Raw genomic sequence first — 25,155 nt, forward strand, 5'->3', positions numbered from 1 at the left:
TGAACATTGCGTCAGCAGCCAAAGCACAATCGACTGTTGGCTTAGACGGAAGATGGCAGCTGCAATTCGTTCGTTGGCCATAATTCTAACGCTATATGCGGCCTTAGCACAAGGCAAGTGAAAAGTGGAAATTGTTGGTTAACCAGTGTAATTTCAAATTATTATCGATAATAGGCAAACCGGGCTATGGACCAGGTGAACAGGATTGGGGCTACATAGATGTGCGTCCAGGCGCTCACATGTTCTACTGGCTGTACTACACCACAGCGAATGTAACCAACTATGTCGAACGTCCTCTTGCCATTTGGCTGCAAGGTGGACCTGGAGCCTCCTCCATCCGCTATGGAAACTTTGATGAGTTTGGTCCCGTTGATTTGTACGGCAACTACCGCAACTGGACTTGGGTCAAGGACATGAACGTGCTGTTCATTGACAATCCCGTGGGCGCTGGCTACAGCTATGTGGATAACAATGCTTATTTGACGGCTACCAATCAGGAAATCGCCTCCGATCTGGTGGAACTAATGAAGGGCTTCTATGCTAAGCATCCGGAATTCGAAACAGTTCCGTTGCACATCTTTAGCGAAAGTTATGGTGGCAAAATGGCTCCCGAATTTGCTCTGGAACTCTACTATGCCATACAACGCAAGGAGATCAAGAGCAATTTGACCTCGGTGTCTTTGGGTGATCCCTGGACGTCGCCCATTGATTCGGTGTTGTCGTGGGCACCATTCCTGCTGCAGTTGGGCATAATCGATCACGATGGCCATGATCAGATAATGAAGGCAGCCAATTTCACAGCCGAATTGGTGGAAAACGAACGCTGGGCTCAGGCTACAACTCAGTGGGGCAACACCCAATGGGAGGTGCTGAAGGCCAGCAAAGGTGTGGACTTCTACAATGTGCTGAAATTGACCAGGGGAGACGCTTACCAGAGGCGCTCGCTTTATCCAGCTGCGGGTAAGTCTATTTATCTATATATTTATTCTACATATTAAAAAATTAAATGAGAAAAGTTGAATGCTATTCACCAAACATTATAATTATTTAACTGGCTTTAATAAGCTTAATTTTATATTTAAAAAAAAAAGAGATAAATTTTAGCAGATTTTATAATAGTCTATTCCTTCCATTATATTTTGACCAAATCAAAAAAAAATATCATTCGAAAACAGTGATTATTTGTGAGGTTTCAAAAGTTATTTATTTCAATTTACATATGTTTTGCTTAAATATAATGAATAGATCACAAAAACTTTAAGATCTTATTTAAAAATTTAATTTTTAAATCACTAAGATTTAATAATGTTATTAAAAAATCTAAATTTTAACTTTCCTAACACATTGTCAAAAGCTGAGTTTTTTTCCTTTATTCCAAAATTATGAATATTTTTAATTTATCGTGTCTGATTTAATCATGTTATAAACATTTCACAGATCGCATGTATCGCACCTTGGTGAAGTTGGACTTTGATGAGGATCTTGATCAGATTGCCGAGGATCTATTGCGTGGTCCAGTGGCCGAAACCTTGGGTATTCCCGATCACGTCAAGTGGGATTCGCAGAGCGGAGCTGTCTTTGATATTCATCGCACTGACTTCATGAAGCCCGTGATCCACATTGGTATGTTAATTATTCAACGGTATTTTTCTTTATTGCTTTGTGTAATAAACTGAATAATTTGATTGTAGTTAACGAGCTGCTGGACAAGACACCGTTGCAAGTGGCCGTCTTCTCGGGTGGCTTGGATCTGATCTGTTCCACTCCCGGCACCGTCAACTGGATAGACAAGCTCAACTGGACCAGAAGAAACGAGTACTTGGCTGCACCGCGTACAGGAATCAATGTGGATCGTGTGCTGGAAGGTTATGAGAAGACCGGAGGCAACTTTACCATGTTCTGGATCAATAGATCCGGTCACATGGCTCCAGCTGATAATCCAGCTGGTATGAGCCATGTTTTGCGCAGTCTAACCAACTTTGGTTAAAGCGCCAAGTAATAAAGCCAATAAAATCTGAACAATTACATCGAATTTCTCGTTTTACAACTGAAAGCAAAATGAAGGTCGTCGTGATAAGAAGCAAACGTAACCGCATAAAGTTAATTATCAAGTGTCTTAGTTGAAATTTATGAAAGTGATAAGTATTGGTGGAAAGTGATAGAAATAAATACTAAACAAACTTATCATCTCAACTCTGTCACGCGTCGAAATCGAAATCGACATCGGTGGATCGTAAATAATTCTGTGGATTAACAGAGAGTCTTTTCATTTTCTAGACACACAGTTTGACAATTGATAGTTAAGGAATATTTCCCATTACGAATTTGCACAATCATTGCCATAAAATAATTTAAGGCTGTCTAAGAAAAGACTTCTAAAGCTATGGCGAAACTTAAAATACAATGTGTTAAATACATAATTATACTTTTAATGGCAAGTGGGAGCTTAACACTATCTATATTTTAACACAAGTTTGTAAATGTGGTTTAAATGTATTCACAATAATAGTTTCCGGCATATGCTGTAAAAATAAATAAACTGTAAGGTTTCAAAATGAACATGTAATAAAATAAAGTGAACATAGAACATAGAATATAAAACAATTTTTTAGACACTAAATTATGAGGCAGAGGTTTGCTAAAAACTCAGCTAATACTTCATAAATTTGTATTAAGCATTTAAAACATCAATTATGAAAAAATACAAATAATTGTATAAGAAATAATTCCCATTATATATCCTGCCTAATTCATTAAGAAATATTTTAAAAATATTGATTTTATGATGTTAGTTTTGAAAATTTTATTTTTCTATTTTTGTTTTATGTGAATGATCCCATATAGTTAAAGTAAATTTATACTCTTTAATCATATTAAACTTAATCTATTATTATATTTAGAAAAGTGCAATATTTTTATTTATCATTACTAAAAAAATCAACGCCAAGTATAACTGACAATTTAAATCAAACATGTGATTTAGAAGAAACGTATTTTGAAATAATTATGAAAATACTTTCTGTGACGAAAGTATTAAGTAATATTAAATTATAAGTACTAATCGAAAATCGAAAATGACATCAAACTTATGACTTAAGATTGTCACGCGTCGACGCCATCAAAGATTGTAAACACCCGAAGACAAGAGCGATCAATAGGGATCGTCCCACATCATAAGCACTTACTTACTTACTATATTATTAGATTAGAAATTCTTTGTCGAGCAACCACTTGCTTACCTCTTCAATAGTAACTCGATCACTGCTCAGACGTTCGCCAAACTCGAAGGTGTGCAGACGACCTGGGTGAACACACAAATAGTGCAAAATGAGTCGTCTATTAACCGTGTTTCTGGCGCTCTTCGCGATCGCTGGCGGCTTTGGTGCTGTGAATGGTGAGTGGAGTGTTTTAAGCTGACCTCAATTTGACAGCCAGACAACATGCTGGGCTTGAGCAAAGAAAGAAGAACCACTTGAGTATGCCAAACAGGTGTTAATGAACGTAAAGTCTAAATTGATATCATTTCCAAGTAAAGCAAAGTTACATTAGCCGCTGAGATTGTTATCTTATCGGCACTATTGATATCCCTTCTGCTTCTGAATTCACCAGAAAGCGAGTCTATTAATTAGATCTGAAGAGGCTCATTATACCTGTTAATCGTAGGGCATTATAAATTAGTGGTTATCTACATATGTAGAAGCAATCTAAAGTGTAATATACAAAGGGAAATATCTCCATATGGAGAGTAAGACATTGTATCATTATTGGATTGATATTAGCACCTCTTGCTATCCGACTATGTGATCATCGAGATCTTAGAGACTATAAAAGCGGGTGATATCAAATTTTGTAACTTTACTACTTATTACATGTCTGACATAAATAAATTTAGTATTCCATTTTAACTACGCTCTTTAACAAGACCAAATATTTATACAAAAATCCAACGCTCAATACAATTTTAAAGTTATGAATATGAGGGTAACCTCGTTTCAAACTGTTTCTGAAAATTTCATGACGATCGTAAGTTGTTCTAGAAGTAATTCCTTATCTTGAAATGTATATCAGCAAGTTGATTGAATTGCAGCTTTTCAAATTGTTCCCATTTCTTCCAACGATTTGTTCTAAATCTCTTTCTCCCTCACAGCTCGTGAAGGTTACGGTCCTGGTGATCAGGATTGGGGCTTTGTGGATGTGCGCACCGGAGCTCACATGTTCTATTGGCTGTACTACACCACCGCCAATGTGACCAGCTACACACAACGTCCGCTTGCCATTTGGCTGCAGGGAGGACCAGGAGCTTCATCCACCGGCTATGGCAACTTTGAGGAATTGGGTCCCTTGACATTGGAGGGCGTTCCTCGCGAATGGACCTGGGTGAAGGACATGAATGTCCTTTTTATTGACAATCCCGTTGGTTCGGGCTTCAGCTATGTGGATAGCTCTGCCTATTATACGACAACAAACAAGGAAATCGCCTTGGACCTGGTTGAGTTCATGAAGGGTTTCTATGCTCTGCATCCGGAATTCAAAACCGTTCCTCTGCACATCTTTTGCGAAAGCTATGGCGGAAAAATGTCTCCAGAATTTGCTCTAGAGCTTTACTATGCCATAGAACGCAAGGAGATTGAGAGCAATCTGAAATCTGTGGCTTTGGGTGATCCCTGGACATCTCCCATTGATTCGGTGCTCGCCTGGGCACCTTTCCTGCTGCAGATGGGCATTGTGGATCAAAATGGACACGATAGCATCGAGTCGGCTGCCTTGAGGACCAAGAATTACGTGGACAGGGGCCTTTGGACTTTGGCGACGATGCAATGGAGTTTGACGCAATCGGTTGTGTTGCGTGAATCGAAGGGTGTGGATTTCTACAATGTGGAGACTCCTACACGCGGCGATGCCTACTCGAGGCAGATGGCTTTGTTGACGCCCGAAGGTAAGTCTGTGTAGTGACCGATTAACGGTATATCGATAACGATTATGTTTTGCAGAACGCATGATTCGAACTTTGGTGCACTTCGACATCGATGAGAATCGCGATCAGATGCTGTCGGATCTGATGACGGGTCCAGTCACCGCAGCCTTGAACATCACCACTGGCGTTCTTTGGGGAGCGCAGAGTGGCGCCACCTTCTCAGCGCAGATGGGCGACTTCATGAAGCCAGTTGTGCACATTGGTAAGGTTATCGAAAATGTTATCGAAATCGAATATGCAAATTAACTGTGCTTTGGCTGTTTAGTTGAGGAACTTTTGAACAATACTACACTGAAAGTGGGCGTATTTTCGGGTGGCTTGGATCTGATTTGCGCCACGCCCGGCACCGTCAATTTTATTGCTGACATGCAGTGGATCAATAGGACCGAATATTTGGCCACTCCGCGTGTGGGCATCAATGTGGATGGTGTGCTCGAGGGATACGAGAAGACTGCTGGCAACTTCAGCATGTTCTGGATTAATCGCTCTGGCCACATGGTCCCAGCTGATAATCCTCAAGCCATGTCCCACATTCTGCGCTATTACACCAACTACGGTTAAATAATATTTGTGTACACATAAATACATATGTATGTAATGCAAATAAATATGTATATGTAAATTTACTCAACAGTTGTACGTTGCAATTTCGTCTTTTGACTTTTCCAAAAATGGCGATCGAACGAAAGCAAATCGCAGTTTCGTTTCAATAACTGCAAAGTTCTCGCATGCGCAGTGGGGTGGAGAGAGCGAGAGAGCGCAAGTGAGAGCACACAACGAAATCGAACTACCCTGTCTCCGTGTAACGGCCTTGCAAAATGTTCAACTTTGTTTGTGTGTGTGTGTGTCGCCGTCATCTGCTATTATCTGCTAAAGCAGCACAAGCACTCACTCACATACATACACACACTCACTCAGAGTCATAGACTGAGACACACACATGTTAAAGTTGCGCGCTGCTTGCGCTTATCACAAGCTCTCCGCCGGCGCAGAAAAGTGCTCTCAGTGCGCATTCGCGCTCACAGAAAACTGAAAACAAAAAAAGCAACGAAAAAAAAAACAGAATGAAAACAGCAGCCGCTGGCAGCGGGTGGGACAGCTATTTTTATATTGTACGCCGTTCGGTGCGCTAGTCGGTGGAATCAAAAACATTTTGAAAAACAATCGCACACGTGTATGTACGTGTGAATGCGTGTCTAATTGTGCAGTGTAATTATTATAAATATGCATTAACAAATCAGCAACAGCCATAACAACAACAAGGTAAAGTGCATGCGAAAGCGAATGAAAAATAAAAACAGAATAGAAAAAAGTCAGCAACTGGGCGACGTTTAGTTGCTGTCAACGCGCATAATCGTAGCACATCGCACACGGACACACACACACACACGCATGCAGACGTAGGCAGACCAAAAATACATGTGTATGCACGCGACTATGCGGTGTGTGTGAGAGCGAGCGAGAGAGCAACAAGAACACAGGGTGAGTGAGCGCAACAGAGAAACAACAATAAGAACAATGCATGAATTTGATGTTGATGTATTTTTTAAACTTTCAGGTGCATTTTTTAAACACACACACAAACAGTTATTAAAAAGCAATGCGTGTGCGCGACAAACGCAAGCAACAGAAGGAGCAAAAAGCTCAAAAAGCGAACGATAAGCAAAAGGTAAATAAGAGAATTGTATTTAAATAGCTCTCGTATTTAATCAACACTTAATCTCTGCAGCAGCAACAGCAACAGACAGAAGCAGAGCCGAAAGCAGCAAGCAAAGCAGCGACGCCAACTGCGACGGCGACTGCGACTGCGACGCCAACGTTGCCAGCGACAGAGAAAGTCGCATTTGATAATCGCATCAAACGAAAGAATGTCTTGGCCTTGAATGAAAAAGTGGCCGCATTGCGTGAATACGATCGTCAACCCGTCTACAAACATGTGGGACGCATGTTCAACTGCAGTCCGGATCAGATCAAGCGGATTGTGCAGCAAAAGGAGGAGATCCTGAGGGCGTGGGAGCAACGCACCCGACGCAGTCAGGATGCCAAGACGCAGGAGTTGAAAGTGGTCCGAGTATCGATGCTGGGCAAAGCTGTCTACGATTGGATACGTCGCATGATGTACTACAAGGATTTCATCATCTCTGACGGTCTCATTCAGAAGATGGCACTGCAATTCAAGAGCTTTATGGGTCTGAACAACTTCTTTCCGCATCAGGAATGGTGCGACAAGTTTCGTGCCACATACAACATACAGCACAATGACACCAAGCTCCTCAAGATTGGCTACACGCAATCGCATTCGGTGCAGATCAATGACATAGCCAAGGATGTGATGTCCGAGTGCACGCCGGCTGCAGCGCAGCAGGAGCATGAGGATCAGGATGACGAGGAGGAGGATGGCGACTTGAGTCTGGCCACCATAAGTGGCAGCAGTCACGACGACGTCGACGATGAGGATGAGCAGGATGTGGATGTGGATGGGGGCGGTGATCTGACCGATGAGGAAGAACAAGATGTTAAACCCACGATCAGTGAACTGCAACAGACGCGTGTGCTCCAACCGCTGCCGCAGCTGATGCGGTTGCCACAAGTTCCCCCCGGCACATCGCAGAAGGTGCTGCTGGCCACGCCCATTCTGCCGCCGGGAGCAGCCGCTGCTGCTGGCGGAGCACAGACCATGACCATCATACCGCTGGCAACTTTGGCCCAGAGCATCACACAACGTCCATTGACGGCGCCGACAACAACGACGACGGCAACGCCTAAGGCGGGAATGCCGCCACCCATGCTGGACATTAAGCAGGAGATCAAAACGGAGCCCAAGGATGAAGAGGAACAGCCACAACAACCACAACAGCAACAACAGCAGGAAGAGAAGCCAGTCGAAGAGGAGGAAACGGAGCAGGAGCCTTTGGTGCGCATCAAGCAGGAGCTGGACAGCGATGGCGAGCTGCTCGATGGGGAGGAGGATGAGGAGGGCGACAACGGGGGGCGATCGAGTGTCAATTCATTGGTCGAAATTCTCGCTGGCAATGCGGATGTGGAACAGCAATACATCGAGCAAACGCGTGCATTGCGAAGCTTGGAATATGCCACGCCCCCGATGACAATACTTCCGCCCATGCCGACGCTAACCAAAGCCCCAAGGCAATCGCCACTTCCGACAGCAACAGCGACGCCGCCGCCGCCAGCGAAGCGGCAACGACACGATGACAACAACAACGGAGAGCAATCATCATCGACAATCATCAGCTGTTCAGAGGCGCGCAAGTACCTGAAGCGATTGGAGGAGTTCGCTCTGTCCCGGGAGAACTATCGCCTCATTGGGCTCATCACGCGAGCCGATGAAGTCATGCGAGAGCTGGCAGATGAATAGAAAGAGTCAAAGATACAAAAGTATCTGATGGATATGAAAAGTATCTAGATTGTGATACTTATCCATTGAAAGCAGATAGTATCTTGAGATAAACAGGACATGGAGAAAGAGTTGAAGACACAAAAGTAGCTGGTGGATATAGTAAGAATCTGCAATGAATAGAAAGAGTTGAAGATACAAAAGTATCTGTTGGATGTAGAAAGTATCTGGAATGAGATTCTTATCTATTGAAAGCAGATAGTATCTTAAGAAAAACAATATGTAAAAAGAGTTGAAGATACACAGGACATGGAGAAAGAGTTGAAGATACAAAAGTATCTGACGGATATGGAAAGTATCTAGAATGAGATACTTTTCTATTAAAAGCAGAACGTATCTTAGAACATGTAAAAAGAGTCGAAGATACAAAAATATCTGGTGGATATAGAAATAATCTGCAATGAATAGAAAGAGTTGAAGATACAAAAGTATCTGCATCTTAAGATAATCACAAGATGGAGAAGAGTTGAAGATACAAAAGTAACTGTGGGATATAGAAAGTATCTAGAATGAGATACTTATGCAAATAGTATCTTAATTTAAACAGAGAAACAATTGAACATGGAAATGTATCTATTAGATACAAAAACATATTTTATATATATAAATTAGCAACTAAACTATCTAAGCACATCTTGAAGATGAAATCAATCATTAGCAATAACGTGAATATTTTAATTTGTTTTTTTGTTTTTACTTTGTACACGTACCAAATACATTTAAACCAAAAATATAGCAACTAAATCACATAAAAAACATACACACGCATACACACGTGTTATTCAATTGCAATTGTATGCGGAAAGTATTGTCATTGTTGTTGTTATTACAATTGTGGCGAGATAACCGGAGCCAGCTACTCATATGCATATGTGTGTACCTTGGCCCAACAACAATTACACACACACACACTCACATACTCTACATGCGACGTTGGCGTCGTCGTCGCAGTGCGCATGTCTGCCCTTAGCTGGTGGCCGTTTTGTCGACAACGCCGCCGCCGCCTCTCTTTTTCTCTCTCACTCTCGGAAAGTACTTTTTGTGCTCTCACATGTTCTTGCGCTCTCTGTGCTCACCAACACTGGCAAAGGTCGCTAAACTCATAGCATGTGTCGGTGTGTGTGCGGTGGGTGGTGATGCACGTAACTGGCGCACAGGGTGACTGCAGTAAAGTGTTCAAAACAAATGTTAGATTACAGAGCTGTGCATGCCATTAACAGAATTACAAGAATGCTGCTCAAGCAATTAACAGAGTTGTATAAAAGTGAACTTTGTATGCACACTTCTTATGATACAAATAGAAGAGTAACTAGTTTATGTAATGTAAGCTTGTACGCTCAATTACACGCATGATGGATTGTGACATAATTAGGCAAGGCATAATTTTGTTCATTCACGACTGACTTTATAAAGTCATGTAAATCAGTCGGTTTGTTGGTTGTTTTGATGCGCATGTCTGCCCTTAGCGCAAAACTTAGCCTGTTCGCTCTCCGCATCGCATATAAACAGCTGTTCACCAACACATGATTCACTTGCAGTGTGTGTTTGTATGTGTGTGTGTATATAAAAACACGACTGTCATTAAGCAGGCGGCTGACCAAACGTCCACAGGGTGGCTATGCAGCACAGGCATGGTTAAGTCCTCCCATTTGTCATAAAAAAATTTATTTATTAAAAAACAATTTTAATATTCGCTTTAATTTTTTTTTATTTGCTATACGTTTATAATAATTAGGTTCTTCTATAAATGCGTACAAAAGCATACACATATACACAGGCACACATACACTTACTCTTGTTCACGCACGCAATTAAAGAATGAGCGCATGTTGATTGATGGCAAGAATTTACCCAAAACGCAAACAAAAACTATATACATGCACACACACACATACATAGAAGTAAACTCGAAAGTATGCCTGTACATACACACACACATACAGCTAAGCGCATCGACATGAGCTAATCAATCAATCAATCGACAACAAGCAACGCTCTCAGCGTCGCACATCCAACGTCACCGTCAGTCTGTGATTGGCGCTGCCCCGGGAAGGTCGTTCAAGCATACGTACGTATGTACGCGTTATTTCAAGGAAAACATCGTTATCTGTAAGCCATTAACATTACCAATCAAATATTTAAATATTGCATTTAAGAGACTTTGTTTATTCCCAAAATAAAAGAGCTTTCCTAAAGCTGTTTTATTTAACACACAAGTGGTCACAAATGTCACTTCTGAAATATACGTGAAATATACCAATACAGAGAAAGCCAAAAGTCGTCAGCTGGTCACACTTCTATGATATTCCAAAACATGAGTAAAATGGCGCGTCAATTTAAACATCTTCTCATTCCTGTTTTTTCACAAGTCTAACAACAAATTTTTGGTTACATTGGAAATGTGCTTTATGTATTAAATTTGTATATATGTTGTATGTAATATTAATATCATCTTTCTTTTGTTTATAGTTTGCGCGCAACCTGAGTGAATTGGAAGTTAACAGAGCACTGTTATTTTCAACAGATTTCCTGGCTGTGGATGAAATGGCGGCGTTGCCAGATCGCTTCAATGCCGGTAAGCGGTTATTTTGGTGCGAATTTTTGAAACTCTACGAGCAGATGCCCGAGCTGTGGAATGTGCACAATTTGGATTATAGAAATAAAGAATTAAGGAATGAATCATATGAAATTCTGCAGACAAAGCTCAAAGAAATTGAACCAAATGCCACAAAAGCCGATGTCGGTCGACGGATCAACATTTTTCGCACAAATTACAGACGAGAACAGATGCGGATTTGGAAACAGCAAGAACTGGGATTGCATCCCAATCTGTGCAAGCCCACATTGTGGTTCTACGAGAACATGAGTTTCCTGCAGACCCAAGAGTCTTTTCAGCACAGATCTAAAAGGTCGCGACTGTGGAATAAGCAGGATACACCACAGGATTTCAAGGCAGACGTTGGTTCACATTCATCTTCAGAGGTCCCTGAGTCGAGTCTATCCTTCCTCCAGCACCTGCAGAGTAATTTGGATCCATTGGACACAACGCCAACGGCATTCTTAGCACCTGCCACCACAAATCGCGACACAATGCCAACAGCTTTCGATGAGAGCATGCTAATCAGCCCAAAGATTGAAATATTTGATAGTGATCCGTCGATGGAAGTGAATAGACAAGGTCTCAACGATGATGTTAAGATGGATAACGTCAATTCGAGTATCCCAGATATTGGCGAGCCAAATGGCTCGTCTGCACCGGCATCGACTGCAATGAAGGGTCTTCAAACCGACAACGCATCTCCCATTCTCAGTGAAGCCTCCGAAGCATTAGCAAAGTCCTGGGCCATTCAATATGAGGAGATGGCGCCGACGCAACGAATTCTGGCGAGGAAAGCTATTGCCGATATTCTCTTTGAAGGATGTATGGGCAACTTGCGGGTCAATCGTGGCGATCGCACTACTGTGGTTAATAATGTTTAAGGCTTGTTGTATTCTATGAACTACAAATGTAAATAACTAATAAATGTAACGACAAATTAAATACAAGACTTTTCATAGTGTGACCAAAACTTTGTATGTAGATGGACATTGGAAAATATACCAAAATATGCTAGATCATAACTGCCAACTGGTTACACTTTCTGGTTATTGGCTGTGTGGCGGTCGGTCGATTAATTGTGTACTCTCACAGCTGATATCGCAATTTGAATTTGTTGTACGTTACTAAATAATTCAAAATTCAATTTGAATTTACTTTAGTAGTTACACTTAAATGCACATCCAAGATAATTTCTTAATGAAAATAAAATGAGATTCAAATTTAGATTTTATTTTAAAAATAAGTGCATGAAAATAAATCCAGACTCAAGCTTAGATTTTATTTTAAAAATAAGTTCATGAAAATAAATCCACTCTAAAAATTTAAATTTATTTTAAAAATAAGTGCACAATGTGAATGTTTGCTGTAAATATGAGTCGAATTATAATGTGCTTAATCATAAGAAGGCTTTACATGAAAATTTCGATTTGCCAAATACATTTTTAATTCATTAATTAGTTTGCTTTCTTTCTTGCATACATTTATTAATTATTTAGTTTAGTTTATTTTATTTGCCATTGCTCGCTTAACACAAATCTAAACAGCTCGTTTAATAACTAGTATTTAGCAGCGACAATTACTTTCAAATTTGTTTCACCTCTTGAAAGCAGCGAAAAACTTTACGCCAACATCTAATAAAAAGCGAAATGAAAAATCTTAATTAGCGACATGTGCATGTGATTTGTGCTATGTATAATGCTCTGGCAGCAGCAGCTGTGTTTGACCACCCGTCCGTCGAGCGGTCGAGCGGCCACCGCCCATCCGGTGATGCACTTAACGCGTTTGCAAATGATTTGAGCAGCTGTTGCCACTGCACCTGTGAAGCTATAGTTAAAACTTGAAGCTTGGGGCCGGGACAACGCCTGTCTTAATGCCGCTGCTGAGTCGCGCCGCCTGTTTTGCCATTTTACGTGTAATTTTTGCCTAGCCCAACCGCATGGAAAAATTCAAATCACTGTGAATGGGGAGACGAAGCGATGCTGACTGTTGTTGCTGTTGCTGTGGTTGCTGCTGACTGGCCTAAGTCGCTGTAGCATTTTGCACCTGTCGTCCTACGCATGTGAAAATCAAGCGCAACTTTAATTGATACAACAACACGGCCAGGCTGAAGAAGGGGCCTAAAACAGGGCTGAGTTGTTGCACGTGTTGCAACTGCAACCTCAGAGTGCTTGCTTGCTTGCTTGATGCGATTGCAAATAGTCGCGGCAAAAATGTTGTAAAAAATGCGTGGAGCCTGCACACAGCTGCTGCTGAGGTTGAGGCTGAGACTATGCTTGGGGGAAAAGTGAGCCCTTGACACAACAACAACAACAACAACAACAACAGCTACGATTCGAACAACAACAATTCGAGGCACAACTGATCACTGCAAAGTTTTGCAGCCTTAAATGGGCATTGAAATTAAATGCAGCTGCTTTAATGACGCTGCTGCTTGCACTTGGAGCAAATAGAGAGGTGAGAGAGGAGAGGGAAGAGGGGAGAGGAGTGGAGTGAGGAAAGGGGAGCGGAGGGAGGCGTTCAGCGGTGGGATGCGTATCAAAATGGCCTAAACAAATCTGTGAATATGGCACACAAAAGGCTGTGGCAGTTGTTCGCTGCGGTGGGCGTTACATGTGGCAGTTGTTCGCCTGGGCGTGGCGCCACAAAAAAAAAATGAAATGCAAGCGACTGCGCCGGTGGCCGATGTTGCGATGCCTCGCTGCTTCGATGCCGCCTCGCACACTCAACGTGGTGGGCGCCAGTTAACAAAGAAAACAACAGCAACAGCAAACAGCAACTGCAACAACAACAACTGCAACAACAACAGCAGCAACAACAACAACATCGACAGCAATGTTTTGCCTTTTTGGGCCGTTTAATGGGAGTTGCCGTTGCCTTTTTTGGTTCAACGAAATCAAGAAACAAAAATCAGTTTATCGCAACTTGTTGCCGTTGGAGTTGTTCTTTGTTGTCGTTGTTGTTGTTGCTGTGGTTGCTGATGTTGCACTGATGATGATGTTGTTTGCTCAAGTTTAACGTATACATATAAAAATAAATTCGTTTTGTGCGCAATTTGAAATGCAATTCAAGTCCTAAAACGAAAGACTTAGGCAACAAACTCGCCGGAACTACAACTACGTCGCATCGCCTCCTTTTTTTTCTTTTTTGTTGTTTTTGTTTTTGATTGCAATTCGAAGCGGCGCATAACCCTTGTGGCACGACTCGCCCGCTGCCGTTCATAAGGTGCTCATCAAGCGCCATAAAGCTGACCAATCGAGGCCTGCATTTTCCACTCCCAATGACCAAAGTACAGAGAACAAAATTCCATTCTTTTGTAATATCAAAAATTTGAAATTTTATCTTAGTGTAATAACTTTCGACCTAATTTATATTAGAATTAAAAAATTTTGTTTTTTTTATTCTATTATTTATATGTAAGAGTGTGCATTTTACTTTCAGCTGTGCTCGTTGAAATAGCAGTGCGCTACGCGCTTAAATTTAAAAAATACTAATATAAACGCAGCTTCGAGATAAAATTTAGTTATATACGCTTAAAGTGCTTATTTTAAAATAGTATGTTTAAGCTGTTTTTCATTTTGGGTAACTTAATATTTCAGTATTTATGATAGCATTCAAGTATTTTTGAAAACAAAAAATAAAATTTGTGTCATACTTATTTTTTTTTATTGCTTACTAATTTCATTTATTTATGTAATAATTTTCAATATAGGTACATTAAAAATTTACTATGTAGTTGGCTTTTTTATGTACTAATTAATTCATCTTTGGCTTGCTGTTCATCTCTTGGAGTACTGTAGACTAAATATAAAATTTGTGTATCTTACTTATTATTTATTTAAATTTCTCATTAGTACTAGTTATCAAAGAAAATTAGTATTGCTTAGAATACTTAGCATTGCATAATTCAGACTTTATTTGATGTATCATTTAAAACACTTCTCAAATGAAAGAATTGAACCTACCTATAGGTTTAAGAGGTTTATTACTTTGTGAATTGTACTTCTTACGAGGTACATTGTACTTCATCGATTTACCAAATATGGCATCCAGTATTTTTTTTATTTTGTGGTAATTATTTGGTATATTTTACGAATAATAACGTTTTTTTCATTTATTGAAAATAGGTACCTCTTCTAAATTTAAATGTAGTATTAAATACTAGATTTAATATAATAAAATAGAAATAAAAGGTACCTGGTATCTCACAGTCGAGCACACTCGACTGCATCTTTCTTACTTGTTTTACGTACTCTTATGTACTATTTATTTTGTTTCGTGTATAACAATAATCAAATGAAATGAGTATTATTTTGAACTTAGAAATTTAAAAAATGAGCTTACGTATCTTCAAATAAAATTTCCTTAATATTATAGTTCATAAATTAGGAATGAAATTAGTATAACTCTTTTTAAATTTAATAGCTTTGCAATTTGATCTTATATCATTTCATTTCTCTCAGTGCACTGAATTGCCCGTTGCTGACCATCCTCGGTCGAGGTCAATTGCTGAAGAGTTGTACAAGCTTTGCTTGGCTGCAATTGATTGCAAACTTAATGAGAAATTTCCAATTTGTATTGGCCGATAAAATAGCTCATCGTCAGCTGCAGTTCAGTTGTTGTTGTTGTTGTTGTTTGCTGTGCTGCGTTGTTTGTGCACGCTGTGTAAACATGCGAGAAATAAACAGTAACCAATTGCATTTCTCACACGCTGCTGCGGGGCACGCGACAACTGCGGACAAAAGCAACCCTCAAAAAGTGAAGATTCAGGTGCAGAACACGCGACTGTTTAGTTTTTTTCTACTTCTTTTAGGGGTGGGTTTCGATGGAAAAGCTGTTGCTTCACAAAAATCACACGAGAACTCAAGCAGTTGCTGCCAAATGCGCCTGGGAACGAGAAATCCAAAAATCGGAATGAGAATCAGAATAGGGATTCGGATATGGGAATGGTCAGGGTGAGAGAGAGAGAGCGTGAGCGTATCATGTGAACTGTCCCTTTGGCTCGTCCGCTAATGAGACTGCGATGGGAAGCGAGTGCTTGAAATGTGGAATGTGGGCGCGCAGACGCAACAACCAAAGCAACAGCAAACAACAACAACAACAGCAAAAGCAACAACGGCGTGACGAATAATGTGAGAGTGAGAACTTTATTAAAACGTTCTTTGGCCTGGCTTGGATTTGTTTGGCTGCCCTCGAAGTGTGGGCAACAAAGGGTGTATTAGACTGAGAGAAGCGCAAGTGACTTTTAAAAAGAATAGCTGAAGGAGGAGATTGAGTTGAAGAGTGACAAATCACGGGGATAAAACTCAAGCGAGGGTTTTTTAATTTGGCGTGTGCATTGTGCGAATATTAAGTACTATATGAACGAACTGATATTCTTTCAATAATTGTGTATAAATATGGAAATTGTATACTAGAAATTATAATGTTAAACTATATATTGGCATTTATTGACTCAGACAGTATATACTGTATATTAATTTGATATACTGTAACAATTTATACTGCAAAATTGATAAACAAAATATAGGCCTTGGTATATTTCAGTATTTCTTTGGTACCACATTAATTTGATATATTTAAAGTAAAAGTATATCTATATAACATAAAATCTATATAAGTAAGAATTTTATTAAGACGCTCAACTTTTTCTTTTACTTAAGATACTATAATTTTACATTGATCTGCTTATTGTTTTATGACATATTTTAAAAACAAAGAATATTTGCAATAGAAAAATAATATTATAATATAAATAAATTTGTGTAATTTCTTATGACAAATTTTAAATAAAGCAAAAACATAAATGGTCTGTTTTCTTATGAAGGTATTGCACACTTATCCTTTAGATTTAGCTCAGCTAAAGTTTTACTATATGTATTTGTAATGTAGTTATCTTAAAAATGTGACTATTGTCTTCAGACAAATTGTAATTAAAATAAAATTAATAAGAATTTCAGCTTTGCTTCAATATTTAGCTTTTTTCTTACATTTTTATCACACCTAAAATTAATCCGATTATTGTCTTAAAGCAGATAAAAAATTTTATTTAGTTACAATGCAATTATAACATTTCTTAGTTTAGAACTTTACTGTGGATTTACTATTCTATTCTTCTAACATAAAAATATTGTGAAACAATTTGTTTGATTGTCTGACTGACAAATAAGTTAATGTTACATTTATATATGCATACACATTTGCAATCATATAAAATAATGTGATTTTAGTAAATGAATTACCCTATTTTAGAGACTCTTTATTAAGACGCTGAAGTTTTAGTTTTTCTTAAGACTTACATCGATCTGCTTATTGTCTTAAGACAGATTTTAAAACAATAATATATCATAATATCTCTTTGTATTTATAGCTATCACTTTACTACTATGTATGTACTTCTAAACTACTTTTATTCAGTTACCATTTATATGATTACAGGGTATGTTGAAAGTGTGTGCGGTCAAGCAAACAAATTGAGTTAGTTGTGGGCACATTACATTGTCGAAAAATATTCTCTTTGAGTTTGAGTTTGTTGCACATTTGGAGTATTCTGAAATTGTTGAAATGCTTTTCACACGGACACAGACACGGAGGCGGTGAGAAAGCGCACGAAACGTGGGACTGTGAAAATTGTGAATTGTGAAGCGAAGAACTCAGACGAAGAACAGAGAACAGAGAAAACAGAGCAGAAAAGTGAGAACGGAAACTTTTTTTTCGTTTCGCACACACACACCTATAAATGGGTCAAGCTGTGTGTGTTAATGAATTGGCAGCTCATTTTGATTCGGGATCAGGCGTTGTGGCTAAATGCGGGCATTACAATTAAAATTAAAGCATAAGCCGCATCAAAAATTGACATGCTGATCGCTGCTGCACAATTTGGCAGCAGCTGAAAAAAAAACTTTCGTTTGTGGATATGGAAACTTGTGCGTTAATTAACCAAAAAGGATACGGCGCCTTTTGATTTCCGAAACTTTTATGGTCAATTCATTTAGGTAACCCAAAAAATACAAAAAAAAAAGCATAAGGAAAGAACGTCAAAAAATTGAAACCGAAAATGTTGAGCTCATTTTATGGGCCGGCGACACCTTTTAAGAGCGCCAATCGAATCAATGTTTTAACACGAGAATACCATTTCCAAAACGGGCTCATTAAGCACTCCCGAATGACCCGAAAAAAAAAACACAAAATTAAAAGCCATAAAAAATTATCAAAAAAAACCTAAAATATATATAAAGGATGCGAATTCTACGAATGCGCAGCAGCTGCAAAAAGTAGAAGGAGAATCGTTCGTGAATTCGAATTGGAATTGGAATTCATATTCATTTGATTTCACAATGCTGCGAAAGTGAAACTGACTCTGAAACTGAAGGCAGGTGAATGGAGCAAAAGCACCAACAAAATGCGCCATTGCCCAAAACTGACACACATCTTTTTTTCTTACGATTATACCTGCTATCTATAGGTTAGAAGGGTATTATAACTTTCAACGTAATAGTATAAATATATACCATCTTTAGTATGTTCATTTGATATATTGTAAGAATAATACCGTAATATCCATATACCAAATATAGTCTACGGTCAATTATAGTATTTCTTCGGTATATTAATGTGGTATATTTTTAAAGTGTTAGTATATCTGTATACCAAATATAGCTTTTGGTAACCTGTAGTATTTATTCGATCTAATTGTTTGGTATATTCTAAGAATAATACTACAAATATCTATTTACAAATAATAGTCTTTTAAGTATTCCTGCGGTATTTAAAAACGCTAAGTAATAGTATATTTGTGTACCAAATATATCCTTTGGTAAATGTTAGTATTTTTTTGGTATATTAATTTGGTATATTTTAAGTAATAGTATATTCCAACAATAATCGTTATTAAATTGGTTAATTTCTTCGGTATATTAATTTAGTATATTTTTAGAAATATTAAATCAATATACTAAATAATTGCTTCTGGTGCATTAAGTTATTCTCTGCTATATCAATTTGGTATGCTTTAAGTAATAGTATATCGATGTACCAAATATAGCCTTTGTTAGTATTTCTTCGGTATATTAATTTGCTATAATTAAATTCGATATATTAGCAACAGCTTGTGGTATTTTTAAGTATTTCTTCGGTATATTAATTTGACATATTTTAAGTTATAGTATATTGATATACCAAATATAATCCATGGTAAATTTTAGTATTTCTTTGTATATCGATGAACAAAATATAGACTTTGGAAAGTTTTAGTATTTCTTTAGTATATTTGTATTTATATTAAATAATGTTATATCGATAAACCAAATATAGCTCTGGCATATTTTAGTATGTTTTCGGTATAATAATTTTGTATATTTTGGGTAATAGCTTATTGAATTAAAAAACATAATCTGTATAGCATTATATTGTACTCCGATACCAAAAATAGTATATCCATATACCAAATATAGACTTTGCTAACGTTTAGTATTTCTCGGTATAGTATATTTTTAGAAAAAGTGTAACGGATATCTCAGAGTGAAGCACTGTTTTATAAGTGAGCTTAATAGAATATCGTTATACTAAAAACAGTATATTCATATACGAATTATAAGCTTTAGTATTTCTTCGGTCTATTAATTTGGTATACTTTAAGAAAAAGCGGATCGGGTATCTCTCTGTCGAGCACTGTTTCATAATTGAGCGAAATAGTATATCGTTATACCAAATATAGTATTTTCGTATACCAAATAAAGGCTTTGGTATTTCTTTGGTATATTTTAAGAGAACTCGGATCGGGTATCTATCAGTCGAGCACTGTCACTTTCTTACTTGTGCTTTTTTGAGACTTTGACAAGAACGCGCTCAACAAGTTTTGGCAATTTGAAAATCTCTGCGCTAATTACTGCAGAGAAGAGCAACAACAGCAGCTGCTGCTGTCTTCAGCTTGGTCTTTGGTCTTGGCTAATTGAACTCATCAATTTGGTAGCTAATGAAGTGGCAGTCGGAGTCGCCAGCAGACGCAGTGGACCAGTTACCATTTTACCAAAAACTGTCGCCTTGCATTTTCAGCTCCAGCGAAATTGCAATGCATGAGACCAAACAGAAAGAGATAGAGAGAGAGAGAGAGAGAGAGAGCTTGCTTCTGCCTTGATTGTCGTGGTCCGATAACGGCGAATAAAACACAAAATGCCAAGTGCTTCCTGCTGAAGCTACCGCTGGCTGCTGGCTGCTGACTGCTTTCTGGCCATTTAATTAGCAGGTTAATTGCCCATGAGGCAGGCGGCAAGCAGCCAAAAAAAAAAAAGTTTGCATCTTGCCAAACGCCGCCACTCAGCAACTTCATTAATAATTTTGTGAAGACAACTGCATCTTCGACTTTGACTACGATTGCGACTGCATCGCTGTCTGCATCTCTGGCTGCATTTGTCATAGACAAGCGACAAGCGACTCGTTTGGTTAGTTTTGCCTGCTATCGACGTGGCCAATGACAAATGATATGTTGACAGCAACGCAACGTCAGCAGTTGCTAAATTTTGACACTGTCTTATCGAAGCTCAGACTTCGACTTCGACTTCGACGCATCTGCGCAAATATTGTGAAACTCCAACACAAACTGCATTTGCAGGGGGAGGAGGGAGGGAGATGGAGAATTGAATGGCAGTCAGAGAAGAGAGACAGCGAGACAAGTCAGAAATCAGTAGCCATAATTCATTGTTATCTGCAAAACGGATTGAAGGTCTTTAAGTGCCCCCAAGTTAGCTGCTGATTCTTCAGACTGCTCCACATCGATCATCATTTCATTGGCATTTCTCTTATCGCAAGAGATGCGCATTTCGCATTTAAGCGCAACAGTTGTCCAGTTAAATCCCTTTTGCAGTTAAATAACTGACTTCCACTTGCTGATAAGTCACTTTTGCATTGTGGAACTCTGAGTAGCAATCAGAAATGCATGAGAAAGTAACTACAATAAAATTACTTAATTATTTTTTTACAACTTTTAATAAATAAATCCAACCAACTAAAAAGAAGTTGTAAAATATGTCTCATTGGAAAATTGGAATTATACAATTTACATATAGTTTAAACAGACAGATTGTAAATAAAAGAAGAAAGAAACAAAAATATTAAATCTAGAATTAAATACTAAATTTAATTTAAAGAAAAGAGAATGCTGGCTGCTGGGATTTCGACTTAAAGTATTAAATATTTTATATATAATATAATATACAATAATATATAAATATATTTATTCAATTGATTCTCTACGAAAGTAAAGAAAGTCTTAAAATGGTTTATGAACTAAATTATATATTATTTATTTATTTACGTGTTAAATTATTATACAAAAATAGTAATTTAAATTTATTTATTTTAAATTACTAGTATCCGCCCGAGCAGGGACTTGAACCCTGGACCCTTGGATTAAAAGTCCAATGCTCTACCGACTGAGCTACCCGGGCACTTGACTAAATTATATAGAACTGGAAAAATATAAAAAAATTCAAACTAATTAGAAATTTTGTTTTTGCATTGTTTATTGTGTGAACAATAATTTAATAAATTAGAAGGTAATAAGGCGCAATAACTTTTCTAAATCTCTCATTGATATTTCATTTTCTTTGCTGTACAAATATTGTCACAAAACATCCAAAATATCAACTCTAATTATGTTAAGCAGACAGTTTTTTGTATGTTTTTCATCCTATTTATCAATTAACATTTTCAATTTGTCTTTTATAATACCATAGCACAAACAACTTATAAACAATGTATATGAAGAATTCATATACAATCTAAATCTGCATTCTTTTAAATCTGTCTTGAGATAACAATCATAGATACTTATTTAAACAATGTTGTTTTGCACCCATCATTTAATTTAAGTTGTTGTTAATAATGCCAGTATAACAAAGAGTGCAAACAAATAATGAGAAAAATCAATTGAAAGCGTTTGCGGTCAATTTCTTTACTGAGCACAAATATAAGCCAACATTTTTTTAATTCTAACTGCTTTTAAAATGTGTTTGCTCACCTCCTCTTTTTATGCCTTGATTCCTTAATCCTCTTATTTTAAGAGTTTCGAATTAAAATAGAATTGAAAATTCAAATTGGATTAAAACTTTAGATACATTTTTTAATTAAGTCAAAGTTAGACCAAGATTTTTTGTTTGGACTGTTCGAAATTCTCTTTCTTCTGTCTCCTGAATTTTGTATTTTGACTGCCACAATGTCACACCTCCTTAATAGCAAGGAAACTCTTCAGTGATCGTAATTTATATTAAGAATTTAGTGCTAGTATATAATTTAAAATAGGTATTAATTTAAATTTTCAATCAATCAATCAATTTTCCTCCAGATCTCAAAGTAAAGCCAAAACTTGGCGATCTAACTTTTCGTAATTTTCTTGCTTCGCTTTCCTGAATTTTATATTTTAAAATGCGTCAACTTCACTTCCTGTTTTAACTCCTTCATTAAAATATATTTGAAAATTCAAATTAAATTAAAGATTTTAATACCTTTTTGTTAATGAAGTCAAAGTTAAGCCAAGATTTGTTCCTCTAACTGTTCGGAATTCTTCTGTTTCCCTCTCCTGAATTTTTAACTTCCACAAATTCTCCTCCCCCATCTCCTGCTTAAACTTCGCCTCATCAATCAAAGGGGTATTATATAGTAATCACCCCTCTGTAGAGTTGGATGTAACCCCTCTGCAACTAATCCACCACCACATGCGCTCTCCTCAATAGCTTCCACACGCAAAGTCTACCATAAAACACCCCTCAATTCCCCTGCATTTCCCCTTCGACACCCCTGCGGATTGCCCCTCAAAACGCAGCTATTGCCCCTGCTCAGAAATCGCGTGGAGAGTTGCTCAAGAGAGCGCGAGCTCAGAGAGCGAAAACGAGAGCGAGCGCAAGTGAGCGCCAAAGAAACGAAAGACTTAAGACACAAACGCGAAGCTTCGGCTGGCAAAGAACGAAACGAAGCGCGGCGTTGACTTGACTCTTTGGTTGGGTGACTCAAGTGGCATGCCTAGCTGCAATACGTTGTGGCCGCGCAACGCGAGCTGCGAACATTGCCACAAGCAACGAATTGCATTTGTAATCATGCGGAAATGATCGCGTTGACCTTTCAGCAAGTTGCAAACAGACTTTGCCTGCATTCTCGGTCTGTCTGTCTGTTGGTGTCTGCGCATTCCGCGGTTGCAATCTGCGCCAAAGTTATGATGGCTGCAACTTCATCTCGTTGCTCATCTTCAGCATCTGAGCGCTCTGGTCGCGTTATTTGCATGTTGTTGGCGACCTTTTGATCTGCTTTCGGCTTTCAAGTCAATACAATTATTGATTTGCTCGCTGCCTTTCTCCCTTGCTGTTGACTGTTGACTGTTCTGATCCGCAATTTGCGATCTCTGACGTCTCGGCAATTTCGACGTTGCAATCAACTTGAACTGCGCTGAAAGATTGGCCTTCCAGCTACGTGCCAGGTGTCAGGATCAGTATTCAGCATTGCGTGTCTCCTCAATCTCAAGTTCCAAGACCCATCTCGATCACAATTAGTCACTCATCCAAGGGATTAACACACACACACACACACATTCAGAGCTCAGCACAGATCACTTTATTAAGGAGAAAAAGAGTTGAGGCTGCTTTTATAAATGGCATTTTAATCAAAATTGTCGCCTGCGGTTGTGTATTAATATTGGGCATTATGAAAACAAATTGCATGGACAGCCGCGTTGATGGCCAACAACAGCGCACACAGCGCCAGCCACAGCCACAGCCACAGCCACAGCCGCAGCCACAGCAAACGACCAACAACAAATTAAAGCTGCCTAAATGTTAAACAATTTACACCGGGCGCAGACATCGTCACGTTGCGTTTTTATACCCGCTATCCATAGGGTAGAAGGGTATGTTTGTAACAGGCAGAAGAAGGCATCTGTGACTTCATAAAGTATATATACATATTCCTGTCCGTCTGTCTGTCTGTCCGTTCGTAGGAACACCTAGATCTCAGAGATTATAAGACATAGAGGTATAAACCTTTTTCGACAGTTCTTGTCATGTTTGCACGCAGATCAAATTTGTTTAAATTTTGTGCCACCCCGGAAATCAATAAAAATCGAATAACAAGCGTAATACATATACAATAATAACTATAGTATTTTAGATTCCTGAAATCTTGGTTGCGATCAGATAAAAGTTGTAGAAGCTATTTAGGGAATTCTTTTGTATGGACAATCTGGTATATTTTGTATTCTATGGTGTAGTTTAACTGAAGTACTACATTAATATACCAAATAAAGCATTCGGTATATTTTAAGTATTTTTCGTATTCTAAATATATATATATGATTTTTTGTGTACTCTATGGTATATTTGGTATGCAGTACTATATCATTATACCAAATATAGACATTGGTATACTTTCAGTATTTTTGCGGTATATTATTAGGTATATTTTAAAATTATATGTGCTATATCGTGTACTATATGTTATAATTTGCATGTATTGTTATACCAATAACTGAAGTTTTGGTATATTTGTAGTATTTTTTTGGTATAATAATATATATTATATATGTCAGCATATAGTACTATATATAAATACCGAATATAGTAATTGGTATATATTTAGTATATTTTAACTATAATACCGCACTATTTGGCTTTTGTTCACAATGGGTAGCGAGTATCTGACAGTCGAGCACACTCGAGTCATTGCTCTTTTGCGTCGTTCTGCATTAGTCAGCCAGGGTTAACTCCAAGCTCAAGCTCGGGCTCAAACTCGTCTCCATTTTGGTCAAGTGGTCTGGCTAACTGGCCAACTAGCTGCCTGACTACCTGGTCTGTGCTGTGCTGTTCTGTTCTGTTCTGGCCTGGTCTTCGTCTCGTCTGGTCAGGTCTGGTCTGGTCTGGTCTGGGCCGGCTCTTCTCTAGTCTAGTTGATTTAATTTCAACGTCACGTCGTCAGCGTCTGATTTGAATGCATTTTTCTTTTGGAGAACGTCTGAAATTACATGAGCTGCCTACCCAAAAACCAGACTCAGTCTGACTCTCGACTCTTCAACTGGGATTTGCCTTTCGAGGTCATGGGAAAATCACTTTACAGTTGCCGCAGCATATTATTTATTTTCATTTTGCATGCAAGTTTAAGACTGAAATTGTACTAAAAGAGCTTTAAAAA

At 38.4% G+C, this 25,155-nt stretch overlaps 4 protein-coding genes and 1 non-coding gene across 6 annotated transcripts; 4 read left to right on the top strand and 1 right to left on the bottom strand.

Annotated features, from left to right (window-relative positions):
• Positions 1–6: 6 nt before the first annotated feature.
• LOC132790705 (retinoid-inducible serine carboxypeptidase) lies at positions 7–2,032 on the top strand. Its single transcript, XM_060799340.1, has 4 exons — positions 7–113; positions 175–960; positions 1,438–1,623; positions 1,692–2,032. Exons 1-4 carry the CDS (start codon positions 53–55, stop codon positions 1,985–1,987), a joined length of 1,329 nt encoding a protein of 442 aa, XP_060655323.1. The 5' UTR covers positions 7–52; the 3' UTR covers positions 1,988–2,032.
• A 1,223-nt stretch (positions 2,033–3,255) lies between these two features.
• On the top strand, positions 3,256–5,601 carry LOC132792673 (retinoid-inducible serine carboxypeptidase). Its single transcript, XM_060802121.1, has 4 exons — positions 3,256–3,394; positions 4,148–4,936; positions 4,992–5,177; positions 5,241–5,601. Exons 1-4 carry the CDS (start codon positions 3,328–3,330, stop codon positions 5,534–5,536), a joined length of 1,338 nt encoding a protein of 445 aa, XP_060658104.1. The 5' UTR covers positions 3,256–3,327; the 3' UTR covers positions 5,537–5,601.
• Positions 5,602–5,965: 364 nt separating this feature from the next.
• LOC132791519 (uncharacterized) lies at positions 5,966–9,139 on the top strand. 2 transcript variants are annotated; one of them, XM_060800479.1, is made up of 3 exons: positions 5,966–6,457; positions 6,534–6,644; positions 6,708–9,139. In XM_060800479.1, exons 2-3 carry the CDS (start codon positions 6,576–6,578, stop codon positions 8,349–8,351), a joined length of 1,713 nt encoding a protein of 570 aa, XP_060656462.1. In that variant the 5' UTR covers positions 5,966–6,457; positions 6,534–6,575; the 3' UTR covers positions 8,352–9,139. The 2 variants fall into 2 exon arrangements, with proteins under 2 accessions (XP_060656462.1, XP_060656460.1); XM_060800477.1 differs by having other exon boundaries at positions 5,967–6,457; positions 6,705–9,139.
• A 947-nt stretch (positions 9,140–10,086) lies between these two features.
• LOC132789780 (uncharacterized) lies at positions 10,087–11,931 on the top strand. The gene is made up of 2 exons (XM_060798041.1): positions 10,087–10,499; positions 10,860–11,931. The coding sequence occupies exon 2, from the start codon at positions 10,935–10,937 to the stop codon at positions 11,868–11,870; it is 936 nt and encodes a 311-aa protein (XP_060654024.1). The 5' UTR covers positions 10,087–10,499; positions 10,860–10,934; the 3' UTR covers positions 11,871–11,931.
• Positions 11,932–21,358: 9,427 nt separating this feature from the next.
• On the bottom strand, positions 21,359–21,431 carry Trnak-uuu (transfer RNA lysine (anticodon UUU)). The gene has a single exon. It is a non-coding gene; the product is annotated as a tRNA-Lys (tRNA).
• Between the last annotated feature and the right edge of the window lie 3,724 nt (positions 21,432–25,155).

The sequence above is a fragment of the Drosophila nasuta genome, chromosome 3, assembly GCF_023558535.2.
Source record: "Drosophila nasuta strain 15112-1781.00 chromosome 3, ASM2355853v1, whole genome shotgun sequence".
Lineage (NCBI taxonomy): Eukaryota > Metazoa > Arthropoda > Insecta > Diptera > Drosophilidae > Drosophila > Drosophila nasuta.

Bases quoted from the DNA above. Each gene is read 5' to 3' on its own strand.
- LOC132790705 (XM_060799340.1), top strand. From the start codon at position 53: ATGGCAGCTGCAATTCGTTCGTTGGCCATAATTCTAACGCTATATGCG. The intron at 114-174 runs GCAAGTGAAAAG...TATCGATAATAG, and splicing joins ATATGCGGCCTTAGCACAAG to GCAAACCGGGCTATGGACCA. The intron at 1,624-1,691 runs GTATGTTAATTA...ATTTGATTGTAG, and splicing joins GAAGCCCGTGATCCACATTG to TTAACGAGCTGCTGGACAAG.
- LOC132792673 (XM_060802121.1), top strand. From the start codon at position 3,328: ATGAGTCGTCTATTAACCGTGTTTCTGGCGCTCTTCGCGATCGCTGGC. The intron at 3,395-4,147 runs GTGAGTGGAGTG...TCTCCCTCACAG, and splicing joins CGGCTTTGGTGCTGTGAATG to CTCGTGAAGGTTACGGTCCT. The intron at 4,937-4,991 runs GTAAGTCTGTGT...TATGTTTTGCAG, and splicing joins GGCTTTGTTGACGCCCGAAG to AACGCATGATTCGAACTTTG.
- LOC132791519 (XM_060800477.1), top strand. From the start codon at position 6,576: ATGCGTGTGCGCGACAAACGCAAGCAACAGAAGGAGCAAAAAGCTCAA. The intron at 6,645-6,704 runs GTAAATAAGAGA...TAATCTCTGCAG, and splicing joins AAGCGAACGATAAGCAAAAG to CAGCAACAGCAACAGACAGA.
- LOC132789780 (XM_060798041.1), top strand. From the start codon at position 10,935: ATGGCGGCGTTGCCAGATCGCTTCAATGCCGGTAAGCGGTTATTTTGG.